Source organism: Pseudopipra pipra, chromosome 3, assembly GCF_036250125.1.
Source record: "Pseudopipra pipra isolate bDixPip1 chromosome 3, bDixPip1.hap1, whole genome shotgun sequence".
Classification (NCBI taxonomy): Eukaryota; Metazoa; Chordata; class Aves; order Passeriformes; family Pipridae; genus Pseudopipra; species Pseudopipra pipra.
The window spans coordinates 75,397,820-75,417,943 of NC_087551.1; the positions used below are offsets into that span (position 1 = coordinate 75,397,820).

General features: G+C 37.4%; 1 protein-coding gene across 3 annotated transcripts in view; it reads left to right on the forward strand.

The window, feature by feature from the left end:
* FBXL4 (F-box and leucine rich repeat protein 4) overlaps positions 1-18,611 on the forward strand; it is a 62,057-nt gene extending 43,446 nt beyond the window's left edge. For all 3 annotated transcript variants that reach the window (XM_064649909.1, XM_064649911.1, XM_064649910.1), the window contains exons 8-9: positions 1,198-1,510; positions 9,437-18,611. In XM_064649909.1, the coding sequence (XP_064505979.1) occupies positions 1,198-1,510; positions 9,437-9,600 (477 nt within the window). In that variant the 3' untranslated portion in view covers positions 9,601-18,611. The remainder of the gene's footprint in view (positions 1-1,197; positions 1,511-9,436) is intronic.
* Positions 18,612-20,124: the final 1,513 nt, after the last annotated feature.

Consider the following 20,124-nt stretch of genomic DNA (forward strand, 5'->3'; position numbering starts at 1 on the left):
ACATAAATGCAGCTTGGTCATATACATAAGGGTTACATACCAGTTTAGTGGGCCTAAAGCATAGCTTGTAGACTTTTTCATAGTTCTTCAGGCGTTTTTTGACAGTTTTTGGACATTCTTTATATGCATAATTGCTTTTTCTTTCCTAGGCTAATAATCCAAAGTTAATAATAATTACTTACTTTTATTCAGCTCAGATCATCATTCCCAGCAGCTTAATTCTTGTGTCTGACCCTGCAGTAACAACCACAAGAGCAATATCTTTTGGCAAAAGCCATTTGAGTTGTAGACTTGCTGGGCACATTCATTGGTTTGAGGAAAGTGAATACAGGGACAGCAGCAATTCCTGCAGGGCACTCATTTTACCTGTATTGCATGTGCATGCCTGAGCTGTGTGTAGAGGGATTCTGGCTTGCTGCTATCCCTGGTGGTAGCAAATTGCTGATCGGGGCAACTTAGTCGAGCTTCCTCATAGTTCAAGAATCACAGAATAGTTTGGGTTGGAAGGGATCTTAAAGTTCAGCTGTTTCCAACCCCCCTGCCATGGGCAGGGACACCTTCCACTAGACTTGGTTGCTCAAAGTCCCATCCAACCTGGCCTTGGACACTTCCAAGGATGGAGTATCCACTACTTCTCTGGGCAACCTGTTCCAGTGCCTCACCACTCTCACAGTAAAGGATTTCTTTGTTACCTGAATCTACCCTCTTTCAGTTTAAAACCATTACCCCTTGTCCTGGGTGCATGCCCTTGTAAAAGTCCCTATGGCTTGCCCAAAGTAATTAATAAGACAGAGATGCAGCAACTGATCAACCTAAATTGGAACATAAGTGTGTTCTTCAGTCTGTAAGTGCTTATGGTTGCAGTACCTGTGGTCATAAAAGTAGCTGTAATAATCTTTTACAGGAAAAACAACTGTGAAAAAAGTGCTTTTCAAAGAAAATAAACCTTTTGCTGCATTTTGATCCTTAGTTTTAAGTGAATTTAAAAACACTTATGTCTGGAATTTATAGGAAATTAATTTTATTTTTGTCTTTTGTAAAAGTAGACCTCATTGTACTCTACAATGAACAATTTTCAGAGCTCTTTAGAAATTACATGCTTAAGACAAATCTGTAGGTGTTAGGAAGCAAATCTTGAAACATGCATATATGTCTGGAAAGATGGTACACGTAACAAAGTGTTTGCTTTCCTTGCAGATTGAAGATTATGACCTTATAGCAAGCATGATGGGAGCAAAATGCAAAAAGCTTCGCAGTCTGGATTTGTGGAGATGTAAAAACATAACTGAAAGTGGAATCGCAGAATTGGCTTCAGGCTGCCAGCTTTTGGAAGAACTTGATCTTGGTTGGTGCCCTACGTTACAGAGCAGCACAGGCTGCTTCACGAACCTTGCACGTAAACTCCCAAACTTGCAAAAGCTCTTCCTTACGGCCAACAGGTCTGTGTGTGACACAGACATCGAGGAGCTTGCTGCTAACTGTACACATTTACGGCAGCTGGATATATTGGGTAAGAAAATACAGGAATATTGGTATTTATTTGACTGTGTCTCAAAAACCTTGTGGTTAAAAGGGAGACCTTAAGACAAAACTGTCTTCTAGACATATTTTTAAAATAATTGTTTCTTAAAATTATGGTTTGGCATATGAAAAGAAAAGAGGAAGTTTTCCTCACTGCAGTAGGTTTCTGACTCAGAATCCAGTGGGTTTATACCAACTATGTACTTTGACTGCTTAGTATGAATTGCTTAAACTGAGATTTAAGTGCAAGATTTTTTCCAATAACTTTTAGTTTGATGACCATAGCTTTGTTTAACTGAAATCGTTCTCTTTGACTGTAAGAAGAACCAATTTCTTATCCTTTTTCTGCTTTTATTTATAATTTTCTTTCTGTGACAAAGTATATTTATAGTGTGAGTCTGTGATCAATAAACAGATTTTGCTTTTGTGCAGTACAGATACACTATGCAATACTGACTTTCTTTGTTGCTTTTATCAGGAAGGGAATTTGAGTTATTAAAGATGAAAAGGTACTTACCAGCAAAACTTTACATGGACTTTCTAGAAAGGTGGGAAGGAAGTGGTGAGGGTCAAAAAGCATAGCAAATCTGAAATTTTTAATCCTCTGCAGCTTCCATAGTTAAAAATATTTTTAGAAATCTCAAGTAAATATACGTTGGATTCTTGAGTAAGGACTTTGAGAAGTGTAGTTTTGCGGGGTACTGAATTAATTCTTTATATGGTGGAATATAAGATTTTGTCTTTGTAATAATGTAGGACAGCAGGGTAGTTTGTGGCATCAATGTGAGAGTAATTTCTTTGTGCTTTGACAGCCTATTTTCACTGGGTTAGTTGTAAAAAGAAGACTTAAATGAAAGGGAAAAAACCCTAGCTGCACTGTATATTTTTAATATTTAATAATTTTAATGAAAATATTACATTTAGGTTGAGAGAGACACTGCAAAAAGCTGAGAGCCCTCAACTCAAATAATGTTCCAAGCAAGTTGAAGGCTATCAGCATTTATCATTACAAAATATTTAACGTATGGCTTCAGATTGTCACTCCAGTACAGGTAGTACACTCTTCTATTGTGAAATAGAGGTTATTCATCTTTGACTGACAAAATAGTCTTCTGACGAGTATGGGAAAGGAGGATGAACAGATTAAAAACTTGACTTCACATAGTACAAGTTGTGGAGACTTGATGTATATGTCCACAGGAGGTGCTGTGTTTTGTGTATCTTTAAGAGAATCTGTTTTGTAGCTAGATTATCAAGAGCTCATTTCCCTATTCAGACATGAAAAATTTCCAAATGGCATAGTGAATTAAGTCTTTCATAAACATGTATGTGCTCCTGAGCACCAACTTCCATGTATTTCTGTTGCAATGGCATTGTGTCTGCCCAGGAAGTGGTCAGACCTCTTCACTGCACCTGGGGCTCCCCAATGAAGAGTTTGGCTGTGTTAAGCCTGTGGATAGTCTGCCAGTTCTGTTGTCTCTCTGCCAGCAGTGAAGGCTTGTTGCCACACTTCTTTAGCATTTGAATTCACGTTTTAATTGTTTAACATCTTATTGATGTTTGGGGGGGGTGTTGAAAAATAATATGTGAATGAGGAAAAGGAGCTTGTTCTGTTCCCCAGGTGCTTACCAATGTTCCTGAGTCAAGTGGATTTGTAATCAAACTTTCTCAGTGAGGTTGCATGTTGGGTTCAGGTAAATGCTCTGTAGGGGATATGCAGTTGAATTCTCTGCAAGATGTTACCAAAAACTGTAGTATTCACCTACCAGACCTCACTTTCTTCCTACAGAGAAATACTTAGTAGAGTGAAAAGAAGGTTGTCTTCTGCTGTAAACAGGTCAGTACAAGGTGATACGATATATGTGAAGGACTTACCCCGCTTTTTTGGCAACAGCAAGAAAACTGTGTTAATTTCTTTGTCGGAATATAGTAAGCACTACAGTCTATGGTTAAAAGAAAGAGCTGTCAAGTGGAACAATGTTGGGTCATCTGGAGGTAGAGTTGCCAGGTAACTCATGTAAGTGCAGAAGTCTCTGTTGTCTGAACTAAAGAGCTAGTCTCTTACTGTGCAGGAGTACTAAGAAAGTCATAAATCTCTGTATGTGCTCTAACTTTTGGCATCTGATGTAGGGCCATCCTGTTACTTTAAGCTGCATAAATGTGTAATATGTTTTTGTCCTTTAGAAGAAGTGTGACAACAGGTCTGAAGCTGTTAGAGGCTGGAGGTCAACACTCAGCTTTGCAAGAGTAACCTTGAACAGTGGGTCTTCCCTGTGATGTGAACGAATGAAAGATGTTCTCATTATATCCTTTGTCATCTTCCAAGTACAGAAATGTCTGGCTTGTACATGCATTGTGGAGGGTGTAGAAGTATTGTGTCTAGGTTAGCACTGTGTGCTGTAAGGCAACTTCTTTTGCTTCAACAAAGCTGCATAAAAGCAAGATTTTTTTTTTTGCTGTATATAGGCACTTACCTAAGTAGAGGTCAGAATGTCTTACTCTGCACTGTAGTCACCAGCGTTGAATATACTATACTAGTGTCTCTCTGCAGTTGCTAGAACTTATAAACTGGCTAGGGAAAACTTCTTGTTTCAGTTATAGATTATTTATCATCACAATAGCTTAAGAGCTGGAGGAGTCTGAGCCTCTGAAAGAAATCTTGTTGAGCTGTAAGTGATGCAAAATGCATGTTATTATAGCTTGGATACTGTTTTAAGGTGATAGGTCCTGCAGCTTGCTACCCATCTGTCCTTTACCATAATTGTTTGGCAGTTTCCTTGTTACAGAGTCAGAGGACTCTGTAGAAGGTGAAAACTGCTGTTTTTCAAGAGCTCAATAAACTTATGGCTCTTGTAAAGCATTGTTGGATTGTGGTGGTGCATCCCCTACCCTCCCCCAAGGCTCCATTATGATTTGAGACACCTTAAAACACTCATTTCACAACATGGATGTCTGGCTGTGTTTGTGCTGTGTAAAACATACTTCATAAAGTAAACTGTTTAGAAAAACACGTCATGGATTGGGTCCGTATCTGCTGTATTACAAGTTTAGAAGAGGAAGTGTGATGTAAGTGTGTCACTGAGTACATGAGGATGTGCTTCTCTTGAAGTTTTAGTTCTGAGCTTTCTTTCACCTGTTACATACTGAGCTGCCTGCTTACAAGTATCATGTCCCTGTTGGCCCACATCTTTTCCACTGACTGACATGGCATATTTCCACCTTGTGGTAGGATGATCCAGCTGTGATCATCTGGCAGTCTTGTAGTGATGCAGTACATCAGCTGGTGCTGTCAAAAGTTAAGTGGACACATCCAGACCTGTAGTTAAAAACTAGTCTTCAGACTGTGATATAGTGTTGAGAATGTGACGAATCAACCTGAACTGACAGTGCTGAAAGCTTTTCTTGCACATAATATCAGCTGCTTATTTCTGTTTCTGTGGAGTTCCCAGCTGCTGTCAAGGGTGAAGAGTAAGTCATATTAATCTCGCTCCCCAAAAGTTCCAACTGCTTCTGTCCTGCACCAAAAAGGTAATGAAAAACAGACACCCTTGTTACCGCAAAAATTCATGTATTCCTATCTACATGCCGACACCTCCCACACCTTCCTGAGCAACAGAAAACCCAACTGCCCCCTTGCCAGCTGTCAAAGTTTTCAGCTTTATCTTGAGAACATCAACACGTAGTTAGTCAATTCAAACATGAAAATGTGTAGCATGTTAAAATTTTGAATTTGAGTTGTGTGGAATAGATTGGAAAAAAATGTAAAGACTAAAACACTAGTCTGGTTGGTCTGGGGGAGGAAGGAACAAAAGTAAGAACGTTTGAGGGAAGAGTGCTAGTTATTTTCAAGGTCTCTACTCTTAAATATTATGTGGTGTGTAGTAGTATCCCTTGCCCTAGAAACTGGGGCTCTGGCAGTTTTTATAGTGCACAGCTCTCCTGAACAGCTCTAGAATTTGAAGACTCGGATATATGATACATATAAATTAAATCGTTTAGAAGTGCCTTTTACAAAAGTGATGTCAGAAAATTTTGTTCTGAGAATTAACTGAACAGCAGAAGTAAATAGCAGATTTTAATATATTGGTTATGTTTGTATTCTGAGAAATGGCTGATTAGTCCATGCAGGAGAAGTTATAGTAAATAACAAAGGTCCAAAAGCCTCCAAGCTCTAGAAGAAATGCACTACATGGGCACTAGCAGGATGCATTGTTAGTCTTTCAAAAGCAAGGGAAAATGTGCTATATTAAAATTCTGAAATGCTTTTGAATGGGCTTTTAAGATACATGCATGACTAACTGTACATTGTATAAATAAAAGTAAGATTACAGATGATTACTTATCCTGAGGTGTGAATAACCAAGCCCCATGGATTGCTTTTAGATAAAGGTATTTCCTAACATAAAATTTTGAGAAGGAAAAAAAAAACAAACAGGTACAGTAAAACATGCAATTTAGGATGACCTACTTAGTTGCAAATCTATCAGAAATCTTAGTCTTAGATGAAATGGTAGGAGAACTGTCAAAGTTCAGGTAGGAAGGAATGAAGAACATCCTACACAAAAAAATCTATGGCTAGGCATCTAGATCTAGCATTTTGTAGAAACACACGTTTGGATCTTGAAGCATAAAAGCTGTGATGCATAAATGAGACTGGTTTTAGATGAAGGTGCTGATGTAGTAGCAATTTTAAGGCTTGGTGGAAAAAAGATAAGTAGCATAATGTGTTGTTCCTAGAGTCACATTTGGAATGGTAGAGCAGGTCCTTATGGTAGAACAGTGATACTGTGGTAAAGTTTATGATCAAGTGAAGTGAATAAATAAAACATATTACAGAATTCCTGGGTAAAGCCATAGGAGCTGTTTCATCAACCACCAGACAGTTGTGATGACAGGGATCATATGATAAGGGAGTTAAAAATCACAATGATAATGGCAACCTTTGTCTATGTAGATGAGGTAAAATTTGGGGCATGATAGCAAAGACTGTCTTTGGGTGATGTTCAGTAATGTCTCAAAGCAACCAATCTGAGCCTGACACAGAATAACTGAAGAGCACATTTAGATACTTCCTTGCTTATGCAGAAGAGTACTGGAGACTACTGAAACCATTTGACGTCTTTCTGGAAAAGAATCCTGTTCAGAGGAAATAGGAAGATGAACTCTAGAAAGCGAAACACAATCTGAGTTAAGGCAGTATAAAATATTATGGAACCATTGGCTAAAGGTGAATGTTAAAACTGTATTTCAGCTATGGTAGAAGTTTACAGGTGAATTACTGAGGTTGGTAGATAGTCTGGATGTGAAGGATTGCTCAGATACAAGGCTACTGCAGGAGAACTGTTGTCTGTCCATTAGTGTTCATGGGGGGGGAGGGTCAAGAAAGCTGCTACGTCAGTGCCATTCTTTCCAAGAGATTAGCCTGGAAAGCTGCCTTAAATTGGAATGCCAATATAGAAAGCTTTTGAACAAATCAATACATTGAACAGTAATAAATTTTTAGGACTAAATGGTATTTATGCAGGAGTTCTAAATGAGCTCAAATACAGGGCTGTGGAAATCTTATTTCTGGTGTGTGATCTGTCACTTAAATCAGCCTCAGTGCTAGAGTAATGCAGGGTTACAAATATGGCCCAACTTTCTGTAAAAGGTGCGGTTTAGGAGCTACAAAACAGTGGTATTGTCTTTTGCTCTGTGTAAAGCAGTTGCAACCATAAGAAAGTCAGTCAGTAGACATGAGAAGGCCATTACCATATTTTGAAGCAGAGCTGCATCCCTGCAAGGATAGTATAGTTCTGCCTCTCCAGTCTCTCAGAATTCCTTGGAGTTCTTGGTGAACCTGAGCACTGCTCCAATCCATAGAGGATTGAATTTTCAAAAGCTTTAGCCAAGGTTGTGCTGCTTTTGTAACTTAGCTGTCTTCTTCTGGATTATGAGTGTTTCAGAGACAGCAGAGGACAAGAAGGTATCATCTCTTTTCACAGTGAAGTTATATCACTACTGTGGTCACCAAGGGTCTGCACTGATCTGCTTATAAGTAAACCAGGCAAAGGGTTGAATAATGCCAGAGGGAAACACACAGGTATTCAGGGTAGAAAAAGCTTAAACTGAAGAACTTAACACTGAAAAAATGTCAGAATGATCTTGTGATTCTTATTAAACAGGTGATAAAACAGGAGAAAAACCATTCAATCAAGTGCAAAGTGGTTGCGTGAGGCAAAATAGTATTAAACTGAGCATATGGGGGACTGGGCTTTCATTAGCTACTGTTTTGTTGGAAACACATCCTATGGATAACATCAGCTCATTGCCCAACATGATTCTAATGGGCATAGAGAAGATTAGGGTTTCTTAGGCAAGAAGCAGAGAAAACACACTAAGACCTTATTATAAATTTGCTAACTTTGCGCTCAGTGCACTGTATAATTCTGGTCAGCCAGTTTCGAAAGCACTAAATTAGGGCAGAAACAACACAACAGGAGTCATTTTGAGATGCAAGAGAGTCTGGAAAACAGACAGCCTTGAGGGAACAGATGTCCATGGGATTATGAGTCATATAGAAATAGCGAACTGAGAATGATCTCTCACTGCTTCTTTCATTGCCCCTTAATTATTGCAATTAATAGACTGGGGTTTTTGCTTGTTTGTTTAACATTATCTAGTTAAACTGTGAAAGTTGTGAAGGGGCTGTAAGGATGAAGAAATTCAGAAAAGTAGTAGAATTCATGAAAGATAGCTTTAGAAAACCCTAAAATGATAATTTTTGGCAATTGAGAAGATTAACCAATGAAAAGCTACTTTAAAAATCTGCTTTTGCTTTTCTTTTTTCCATTTTTTTTTGGGATGGGGGCAGGTGGGGAGCATTATTGGCCCTGGCCCTAGACAAGATCCTGGACTAGATGGCTTTCTGAGATGCAGTTAGCTCAAGATGGAGCTGTGTAAGTTGAAGTGTCTACCAGCAGGTTTCAGCAGTAGCATTGGATATATAAACTCTTTTTAGCAGGAGAGCTTGATGGGTGATTTAGCCCACTATAGACATCCAGACTCACTTCACTTGCCTAGAGTAATGTGCCTGGCTTTCAGCCATTCCTGTAAGGCATGAATCTCCTCTTCTGGGTCCAGTGTACTGTCTGCCAGCTCTGTATGGGGTCCTGTATGGTGTAAGGAACCCCAAGGAGCACTGGATACTGACTGATACCCCGATGCCCAGTCAGCTGCATCCTGTGCTAAGCACCGTGGACTACTGACTGGATTTCCATCAGCTATAATGAGTGTGTGGATACGTGCTTATAAATGTCCATTTATTTGGTTTCTGACTGAATCCCATGCTTGATCTGACCCTGTGTGACACTTACAAGTTCATTCACTATGGTCTTGTCTTTAGCATGACTAAATAGTGTTTTTATTTAGTGTATATATAGGTATGATCAGTGATCTCTTGAACAATTGCCTCTGCATGTGTGTAACACCCACACTCACTCCAGAGCCCTGGGAGCCTTGCTGATGTGTTTGGAATTGGAGTAGCCCCCAATAGCTCATCTGCTGTGCTGGTCAGTGCAGTCAACAGGAGAGTCAGGAGTGTAGCGTTCCGTGTTGCTTGCTGCTAAAGCCCAGCATCTGGTCACTGGGAGGTTTTGTGACTTTGGGTACCTGGCTTCTGTAGTTAAAGATTCCCCTTGAAATTGTAAAGTTGCCCCCAATAGAAAATGATGGTTTCTTAAGGAGTTAAGAAAATACCATCGGCTTTTTAAAGGTAAAAGTTCTGCACAGTCTCTGAGAAGCTCTTAATTTGATAACTAATTGAAATAATCTAGATAAAAGTTGTCATATAGTAGCATTTTTTTCATGTCACGGTACTAACAGCTTTAAAACACTATTCTTAGTAACTTTACAATTCTGTTTTGTTTTTGAACAGGGACGAGGATGGTGAGCCCCGCATCTTTAAGAAGATTGCTGGAGTCTTGTAAAGATCTTTCTTTACTCGATGTGTCCTTCTGTTCGCAGATCGATAACAGAGTTGTGCTAGAACTGAATGCCAGCTTTCCTAATGTGTTCATAAAAAAAAGTTTCACCCAGTGACTCCCTACATATGCTGCTGTGGAACTCATTTGACAGAGTTGTTTCCTGTAAATTTGTGCTGACTTTTTTAAAGAAGAATATAAATCTGCTGTGAAATAGTGGAAACTATTAATTATCTATACAAATGGGTAAAATACATTAAAATGTATTATGTTTCTTAAAGAGTTGATGTTGTACCTAAGAATTATTTTACTCTGTGTTAATTGGTAACACTGCATGTTTTTAAATACCAGCCATATGTTTGGCTTTAATGAAAAGCAAATGAATGTCTTCTTAAATGTCCCTTCAAAGGGTGTTACACACAGTAAACTATGTTAATGTCCAGGTGAAAGCAAACGTTCAATATTGAGCAGTAAGGAAAATATGGGTGCTTCCTTCTTATGTGTTTGTGTGTGTATATATAAATGTATACAGATGTATTTGTATATACATACACAGATATTGTAGCATTCTAGTTTGGCCTGCAGCATAAGATGCTGTGATCTGGCCTATAATTAGTTATTTGTTTTTAAAGCTGTTTAAGCTTGTATAGGAACAGATCAAAAAGGCACTTTGTCCTCTTCAGTTGTTTGGCAGTGATCTGTATCTGATACATTTTTCTCCCTTCCTCCGCCTGAAATAGATGTAGTGATGTTTTACAGTCCAGCCTAAGCAACACAACAGATAAATGCAAGAACCTGAAACTCCTGAACTTAGAGCAGAAGCAAAAGAGAAAATTGCCATCTGTTTCTTGGTATCGATATAAAAAGTTTGAGCCAGGTACTTAATGTTGTAGCTGGTAATGTGTAGAAAACTCCAGCGTAGTTTTTCAAATTTCTGACATGGTCAAGACTTGATTTGTGATACGTTTGATTATTGTGCAGAGTACCATGAAAAGTAGAATTTAGGGTAATGTGTTAGCAACTGTCCCTTACACTGGCATCAAATTTACTATCAAGAGTGAAAACAAGCATCATTGTTCAGTAAAACAGCAATGAAAATGTAATGGGTTTGAAACGGGCAATGTTGATCTGGTGATTTTTTAATCACCAAACCTCAGTGTTGGATTTGTTTTGTTTGGTTTTTTTTTGTTTTGTTTTGTTGTGTTTTTTTTTTTAAGAGATGGTAGCTCAAAGTACTATTGCGCTCTCTCTTTAGCACTGCTTAGCCTCTGGAGAATGAAAACTGTGTTGGTGGACAATTTCTGAAAGTTTCTTCCTTTTGCACTTTCTTGGATGAAGCTTTTCACTTTTTTTTTTCTTTGAATAGCACCACTAGAATATGTCACTATATACAGCTTGAGTTTAGAATTTTGCCTTTTTGGCCATTGTTGATGAATATGGACCATGAAATATAGCCTGTCATTTGATATTGGCTCTATTATCCTTGTATTGATGGCATTTATTGCCTACTGGACTAAGAAGAAAAATACTTTGTCTGGCAGAAGTACATTATTGTACTGAAGATCAGTTGCAAAGAACACTTCATTCATGCAGTAAATAACCAAACTGCTACTAGAGGACTGCTATGAATCATTAAAAATCTGACAATCTCTCTGACTCCTGAATGACTGCTTTGATCTCTTTGTGCTGGTGCCAATACTTTAGAGACCATGTCATGAAACAGCTACAGAACATTCATCTGATTTTATTGAAAGACCTGTTTCTTCAAATTTTTAAATTTTGCTGACTCTTTGGGGAATTCCAGATCCAAAGAAGGACATGCACAGTTGGCTTTTTGATTTTTCCCTCCTCACTGATGGCACTATGGGATTTCCAACTGGATTATACCATTCCATTTTTTTTTCCTTTAGAAATCTAGGCGTTGTCAGAGAACTTTAGATTGATTTACTTTTCTTCTACACTGAAAGATGTCAACTTTGGTATGATTCTGTGTGAGACCTCATTTCTTTCAATTATGTTTGGGTTCATTTATTGTTCTTGGAACTTTTAAACTTTTTTTATCTATAAGTAATATATTTCATTGTAATTGAATATTAAATGTTATTATTCTAGTTATAGAAGAACACAAGTTCAGATAATGGGAGTTTACAAAGAACAGTGTTTCCAAACAAATGTTTTTGTTGTAAAATTTCACTTCTCAGGGGTGCATCTATGTTTATCTCCTTTTTTTCTGAAGAGATCCTTTTTGTTTGTTTTTCACTGTAAATAGAATGGGGTGCGGGTGAAATGATAGCCATTGTGCCTTCAAACTGGTCAACTTGGTGGATAATACAGCTTAAATTCTGTGGCATCAGTGAGTCAAATAAGTGGTTTTGTAATCATGTATGTGTAAAGAATTTCATTCTCTGTTGCTTCTTAGGTAGCATGAAGGAGGTTTAAATTGACATTTTGTTCATACTGAAGTATTTTCTATTGTTTATGTCATGTTGTTTTTTTCAGGAATTCTCTATTGTCACTTGAAAGATAAATTGAAGTCAACTTTTTATTTGGACTGTTTAAAACTTAGCTTTTGCCAACATAGAATTAATTCAAACAGCAGAGAAGTGATTGGGAGTGACTTCCATCTGTAGTTCTAGACTTCAACCTTCAATCAGAGAGTAAGAAGCTCTTTTAGCTATGGCCTTATAAGTCCTAAGAAGTCTTCCAGCAAAGAGAAGATAGTCCAGACTTGAAATTTGTAGTACTTGTAGGAATAAAGAAAACAACATGCTTTTAGACCTTCCTTATATGTCACAAAGAAGCAAGAACAGATCACTGTCTTTTTAGTTCTGCTTTTTTGTACTTAAGTGGGTCTACCTATTTATACACATGTATACATAAATTATATGTGTACACGCATATGTTCATGTGTATATATGAATTTTTTGGATGTGTGTACATACTTAAACATATATGTATAAATCTCAAAGTTTGTCATTTAGGAATTACTTTTGTGAAGTGTAATAGCAAAAAATGTTTCATAGCAATTCTACTTTCAACTGTTGTTTTACTGTACCTGGAGACTCAGTTCCTCTCCACCCATGCAGCAGAAAAAGCCTGGACAAGAGATGTGCTGGATTTCCTATGTTGCTTTGCCAAAGTGCCTTTTGGTTTTTCTACACATGAAAGGTGTTACAGGGTATGAAGAGTGTGAATGCAAAGTCCGGTAACTACTGTGGACTGTCTCATTGTGAAGCAGTCATATAGCAGGAAATTTATATTCTAGTTTCATTTAATCCAAAATGAATGATGGCAATTCCTCCATTGGAGGAATTTAATTATTCTTGAATTGTATTGTCATCTCCATCACTAGACCATCCCTCAGTCACATTATCTAAATTTTGCTTTTAAGGATATTCTTTTTGTTTAATCTTGTCCTTTGATCTCGTCTGTCTTTCTGAAGCTTTGTAAAAGATGTGCTTTGGCAACCAATATTAAAAAACCATGGCTAATGTGTCCAAAAAAAGAGGTTTGCTCTGAACTGCTCCTGCTCTCACACTAGAAGGGGGCTTCCATACCATCTGTGAAATTGATGTGGGATGGCATGTAGGTAAATACGTAATTCCTTTGGTAATTTTAAAAACTAGTATGATACCTTTATCGTTTAAAGCCTCTTCTCTTCAAGGCTTCAATTCAATAGTGTACTTACTTGTATTCATAATTCTGAGCTGTCTGGCTAGATAGCTCTATTGAAATGGATGGGATTTCTGTTCTTTAAATTACATACCTGATTAAGTACATTAGTGAGCATGACTTATATAGAAGAGTTTTGCATAGGAGTTTGGACCTTATAATCTCCACGTACTTGGAGGTCCAAATTGCAGACCAAAAAAACCCCCAAAACCAACCAACTAACAGAAACCACTAAAAAACTAGTATTTTCTGTCTGATTCTTTCCTTAGAGCTCCTATGCTAACTTTTCCAGATACAAGATGTCCAGTAATCATGGTACACGGTGAGTAGAATTCATCTCACTGAATGTTAGCTCTCTTAAAGTTAGGCATCTCCTTTATGGGAGGAATCTGGGCACCTCTAGAGATATATTAATCACCCCCTAAGACAGATATTTAAGGAAAGTAGAATGAATCATGTTCTGGAGAGCCTCTCTGGAGACTGTGGAATCTGTAATTTAGCTCAGGTCAGATACTAAACTGAGATTAATTCTATCCGGTGTTGTACTAGCTGTCTTGAAAAACAAGCCTGAAACAACATCCATCCCCAAACCTTTAAATCTTTCAAATTCCATCCAGAAAGAAGCAAATTAAAGAAATTCTGACAACTTGAGAAGTTTCTAAAAGCCAGGATCTTCTTCTGCCCCTTGCCAATGCCTGTGGTATGTCTTTTGGGGTTTTTTTGTTGGGTTTTTGGGTGTTTTTTTTCTTTAGAAATGCATCCCCTTTCCCTCTTCTGAAATCTCATGTACTTAACTATCTATATGTATAGTTCTGTAAATGCATGAAAGTAACAGGCAAATGTAATTGATATATTGCCACTATTTTGATAATCTTTCATATTGCTATAATTAAGACTGAGTAGTTTAATTGCTCTACTGTCATCAGAAATGTTACCCACTGTGCATTTGCAAAACTTGTGTGTAGAGTCCTGCTTCTTACTGTGTGTACTTATTGCATCTTATGGGATATATTTCCCATTTACATCTGCAGGACTATTACATTTTAAAAAACTAGATAAAATGTAGCATTTTATTATGAGGACTATGGGAGTGACTTTATATATATTGATTTATATGTTCGTTATTAATCGTTCACAATGACTCCATAAGTTGTAGCTTTGAAATTACTTAGAAAATCCTGGTTTAGTGCATCTGAATTTGCTGTGTTAGACACAGTCAACATTTTTTCCCAAATGAAGGCATTTGTCCTTCACTGAGATGATGATTTCTGTGATTTTTAGATTTCTGACTTGAAAATGAAATGCCAGAAGGTGCTCTTTATTAAATATTACCGGGCATGGGATAAATTGTGGTAACTGACATTAGGAAGGGATGAGAAATGAGTCTCGTGTGTTACAGATTCTCATGAGCTTCAAAGAACAGCTCAGCAGGAGGTGGCTCTTTTTAAGAAGTTTCAGTACTAGCAGGCAGTGGTGAGATTTTCCTTTTTAGCTAGATGGACTAAGCAGTATTACTTTTGATGGAGTTATATAGCTATAGTTTCTCCTTGTCTTGTTTTCATTTAAGAATGATAAATGGCACAGTTAGGACAGATGTCCTAAATTGAAAGTGATCCATTGTGAGGAATGAAGTTTTTCTCTTGCATGTTTTGTTCACCTTTTCTAAAAATAAACAAATAAAAATACCCTCAACTATTAGAAAACTCATTTTCATCGGTTACCGAAGTGATGCAAATGTCAAGAAAGTTGAGAAAAGAAAGAAAGGGGACTCATCCAGATTTATCTGGAAACTAGTGGAAGGGTGGCCAGAGCTATTTACAGATGTGAGGAAAGTAAGTGCCTTGCTCCAGATCAGCTGTTATCTTTCCCAGAAACGTAGCTTCCCACATAATATCACATGCTCATACTTTTAAGTCCAGATCTAGCATTCAGAGGCTTTCATGTACGTATTTGTGCAGTAATTAATGATGTCTCTTCATTTCATTTTTATGAAGTACATAAAAATATTTTTCTTTGCCTACAACTGCCCAGCCACATTTTTTGTTAAAATCTGAAATTATTTTGTGCATGTACACTCAGGTGCTTAATTGCTTAGGTTCTTTGCAATTGGTCCTTTTCTGAGGACAAATAAACTGCAGTTTGGAGGAAAAAATGTTAAAGTGAAGGCTCTAAAGAAGAGAAGGCCCAGGGGAAATCTGATCAATGTGTGGGAATACCTGATGGAGGGTGGGGAATGAAGAAGCGACAGCCAGATTCTTCTCAGTGATGCCTGTGGAAAGGACAAGAGGCAATGGGCACAAACTGAAATATAGGAGGCTCTAACTTAACACAAGATGACACATTGTATGGTAAGGGTAACCAGGCCTTGGCACAGGGTGCCCACAGAGGTTGTGGAATCTCCATCCTTGGAGATACTCATCATGGGGGGCAACTGACTCTAGGTGGCCCTGCTTGAGCAGTTGGAGGCTGGACTAGTTGACCTCCAGAGGTCCCTTTCCAACCTCATACATTCTATCATTCTGTGATTCGAGACATGCCCTGTGGTTGTTTTGTTTGCTTCAGTGTACTGATTGCTGAAGAAGGTAGGGAGGGGAGAAAAGGAAGAATAGATAGGAACTTGTGATGTTGAGAACAGCCACAAGAATCTTCTTAATTTCCTTTTTTGTCGTTTTAAGACAAGTAACATTTTTCACGGTTTAAGGAAAAGCTAAATGTGACTTACTGAAGTAAAATTTTGGTACCATTTTCAACATACAGTTCTGTAACGTACAAAACACACAGTTTACAGGAGTGTGATCACTCCAAAGTCTGAAAGCTACACCAAGGACTAAGATAAATAACCTTATTCTTGGGTACTGACAATAGTTTCTGTTTAGAAACTGAGTTTATGTAATACCTTAGGAACAGTTTAGTTTTAATATCTTTAGTATTTGTTTACATAAATCTTACACATTGTTTAGATGCCAGTTATTCCTGCTTACTCTATTGCGAACTGAGTACAGTAGTTAACTGTTCATGGTGTTAAACATGAACATTTGAATTCAGGTGAAAAAGAGGACCAAGTTTATGAAATACTGAGCTGTCTGAGCATTTTAGGGAGATAATGGATATAATTGTGGTGAATTCCCATCTTTTTTGTATTTATTTATTACCATTTGCAAGAGTGGCTGGGTAGTACAGCCCTTTACTCACCATCAGAAGATGGGTTTCCTTTTGTCAGACCTTGGTTGCTCTAGATTTATTTTCTTCATGGCAGTGCCACAGATTTCTCCACATATACACTGTTCTGAAAGTAATAGAGATGAATTAAAAATACCTGGTTTGGTTGTGATTTGGAAACTAATGGCTAGTCTATGCTTGAAGTTATTTTGGAATAGTTACTAAAAGTGAATTAAAACAACCAGGAATTGATGTATTCACAGGGGGACCTTACAGCTTGTGATTTAACTTTTGCATACAGACAATTACAGTTGCCCCTGAGCCATCTTAGAGAAATCTGTATGATGTTGATCATTCTGGATCTACCTAGTGAGCATAAAGCCACTGCAGCTCTTTAGCATCTTGTGGTGTTTTGCATTCATGTCCTTACCAGGCAGATAATGGAGTTGGGGGTTGTGGAGATTGGCCTGATGTTTGTAAGTGAGGTGCATGAATTGCCTGGGGAAATTTCCTGCTCATGTTTATTTCTATGTGTGAATGAGAAGGAATGGTATCTCCAGACCTTCAAATTTAAATATCTAAACCCAGCACCTGTATTAATTTAAAAATAGTAGGTCTCTCCCTGCTCCCCATCAATTAGCCAGCAACAAAATACTTGCATTGTATTTTTGATTTAATAGTATGCTCCATTTTCTGTCGCAACAATAGGAGTTTGAGTAATGTAACAAGAAACTCCTACTGGGTTACCTTTTAAAGACTAATTTCTATAAAAGGTGAAAGAGCAGCAATAGAGGGAATAGTTCTGGACACTGTTTGTAAATAGCTGTGCTGTGCATGCTATGCCAGTAAGCACCAGAAGCAAATTATGCCTTTTTGTAGTAAATTGAGAAGGACAAAAGGGATAATTGCCTCTAAGCACATTTTCTGTAGCTGGAGGATATTTTTTTAAATATCCAGAGTAGGTACTGAAGTTAGGAAACTGATATCCTGATCTGAATTACCCTATAGAAGAACCTACCTACCCAGTGACAAGACCCTAGGAGACTAATCTTAAACTGAGGTCTTGAATTGACCTCTGGAGAAGCAAAGGTCTATGTAGATTATATAAAATTTCTGTTGGAAGCTAGTATGAGTGGATTCAGAGTAAGGGGTTGCTTACCTTTCAGTGCTCCCAATTAGTCCCCTAGTTTCACTTGCTTCCACCAAAGGCCACAACTTTCTTTGCTCTGGTTGTTGAACTGTATCTGATTGCTCCTTACAAAATATCTTGGCTAAAACTAGAAAGCCTTTTTTTTCTAGTAGTTGTTTCCCTCCCCCCCCCCAATTTGGGTAATTAGGCCAGCCGAAGGAAAGGGGCATTTATCTTCAATTAAAAGAATAACAAGCAGCAGGTGGGAGTATGTTGGTTATGCAAATATTTTAATTCAAATTAGCATAAACGAGGATAGCCACTCTTCATCATGGTTCAAAGCTTCTTAACTTTTACATAGTTCCTCAGTACCGTGCCACAAAAATGTCCAAAGGGAGGTTATTCATTTGCACCTCATGACAGTGGTTCGAGCCCTAAAGTATAAAATGCTACTGTGAATATATAAGAACATGCGGGTCCTAACTGGCTTCAATAAATTCCCCAACAAAAGTCCTTTGAGAAACAGGTGCTGAGAGGTTTAGATTAGAAAAGCTAATAAGAGCATATTTAAAGTATGGTGAAGGCAGTGGTTAGCAAAACCAAGCAGGAGGTTTGTAAACGCAAAGGTGTCTGTGCATATGCAGACATAGCCCAGGCATGGATACCAGGCTCCTCCTCATTTGAATGCCTTTGACTCATGTTTCTGTGGTATAAGGTAGGGGTTTACCTGAACACACACATACACAAAACAGAGATGTTAACCCTATATTTATGAAGGATTTAAATTATTATGGAGAAATTATCTAATGCCTTATATTGCTAACTCAAAGATACTTTCTTTTTATCTTAAAAAAGTTAACCAGTGATTTCAATTTAGTAAATTAAGTCTGGTTTTCTTCTGATATGTTGGATCATTTAAAGTGTCGTAATACTGTATTGTGCAGTTTTATTTCGTTACTGCCTGTATAAAGAAGTTGAAATTAATGTCCTCACTGAGTTGTCAGTGTCTGCTAATTCAGAGATGACAGAAAAGTGTTAAAATATATTCAACCTATAATAGTTATTTTGCTTTGCACTTAATTTGTTTCCCTTTTACGGTATTGCAAAATGCCAAATGTACATAAAATAATGAATAAATAAAACAAAAATAAATTATTTGTCTAAATTCATTGACCTTTTGTGCATTCATTTTAAAAAACTCGACAAAATAAAATACAATATGATGCATTCAGAGGAGCAGTTCGGTCATATTTTTGTCTCTGTTCATTTTGAAATAAGCCACCCTGGACGTTTTTCAATACAAATTCGTAAGCTAGCTTTTTTTTATTTTTAATATTAGAAAAGTTTATTATTGTTTAATATATAGCTTACTATAGCCCTATGAAGGCACATTACACAAAATAGATGTTTTGCTGGCTGAAACTGTTTGTGGTCTAGGTACAGAGCAAGAGACAACAGATGTATATAGACAGATGGGATATAAAGCGGAATATGGAGATTACAATGTACCAGGAGAGACCTCCAAGAAAAATATAATGCTTGAATTTCTTTCAAGAATAATTTCCTACTTTAGCACAAATTTTGTTACCATAAGGTATTTCTTAAACCCTTTAATTATATGGGTAGTGGTACAGTTGCTTTTAAATGTTGTGGAACTTAATATGTTAAACTTGGAATTTAGCAAAGATGTTAAGAATTCTGCAGCTTTGAAAATGGGAACCAGAAGAGGACAGGTGATCAATTGGACTCCACTTGTCAAGAACAACCCAAGTATTGAATTGAAAATGAGCAACTGCTTTGCTAGACTTTGTCCTCCTTTTTTTTGCTGAATTATCTGAAGTGGTTTTATTGGTTCCAAAATTGATGCTGGTTTAATCAGTGCCCATTTTCTTCTAGACAAATTTTATAAATGTTAGATTTGGCTGGTACTGTTAATTGTTCAAGACAATTAACTAAAACAAATATAGACCTTTGAGTTGTTCTCTTACATCTCTAAAGAAACTTTTAGTAAGACTTTTAATCTCCAACACCTCCCAAAGTGTTCAGCTTTTGTAACACAGCTTTGCCTCAGGCCAGTATCATTCCAAACGTGCTAAAACTGTCTTCTAGCACCAACTTACAGCTGCTGATGCTTCTGATTATCCAGAAGTGTAAGGCTGAGACTGGACCTGACTTCTGTGCATCTTGGACAAAATGTAGTTGACTTTTGACACATGCTAAGTACAGTTTTTGGACAGCCCTGTGTCTGACCAATGCCTGTTTCACAGTGTGGAAAATTCACACAAAAACCTGAAGCATGTCAGGTATCTGTCTTCCTCTGTGTGGCACTTCTGATAATGCAAACAATTCAAAAACAGATAAAGCCAGATTTCAAATTATTTCTGTATTTCCAGAGTTTAATGCCTGAGAGCCTGTAATGCATTTTATTACATTACTGTTTGGCAGGCGTGCATTATTTGGGCAAGTGAAAGCAGTTACGTGTTCTCCATACTCGTATACTTTTACTTGTTATATGTCCAGATGGATGGGGTAAAGCTTAGTGTTGTGAAAACATTCAAAAATGCAAACTTGCCTTTGTTACTTTACGGTGCCATTGGCAATCTTGATTGAAATTTAAAACAGAATGCTGTAGATCTGATACCGTGCATGCTGCAATTGTTTATTCACTGGTAAAATCAAATG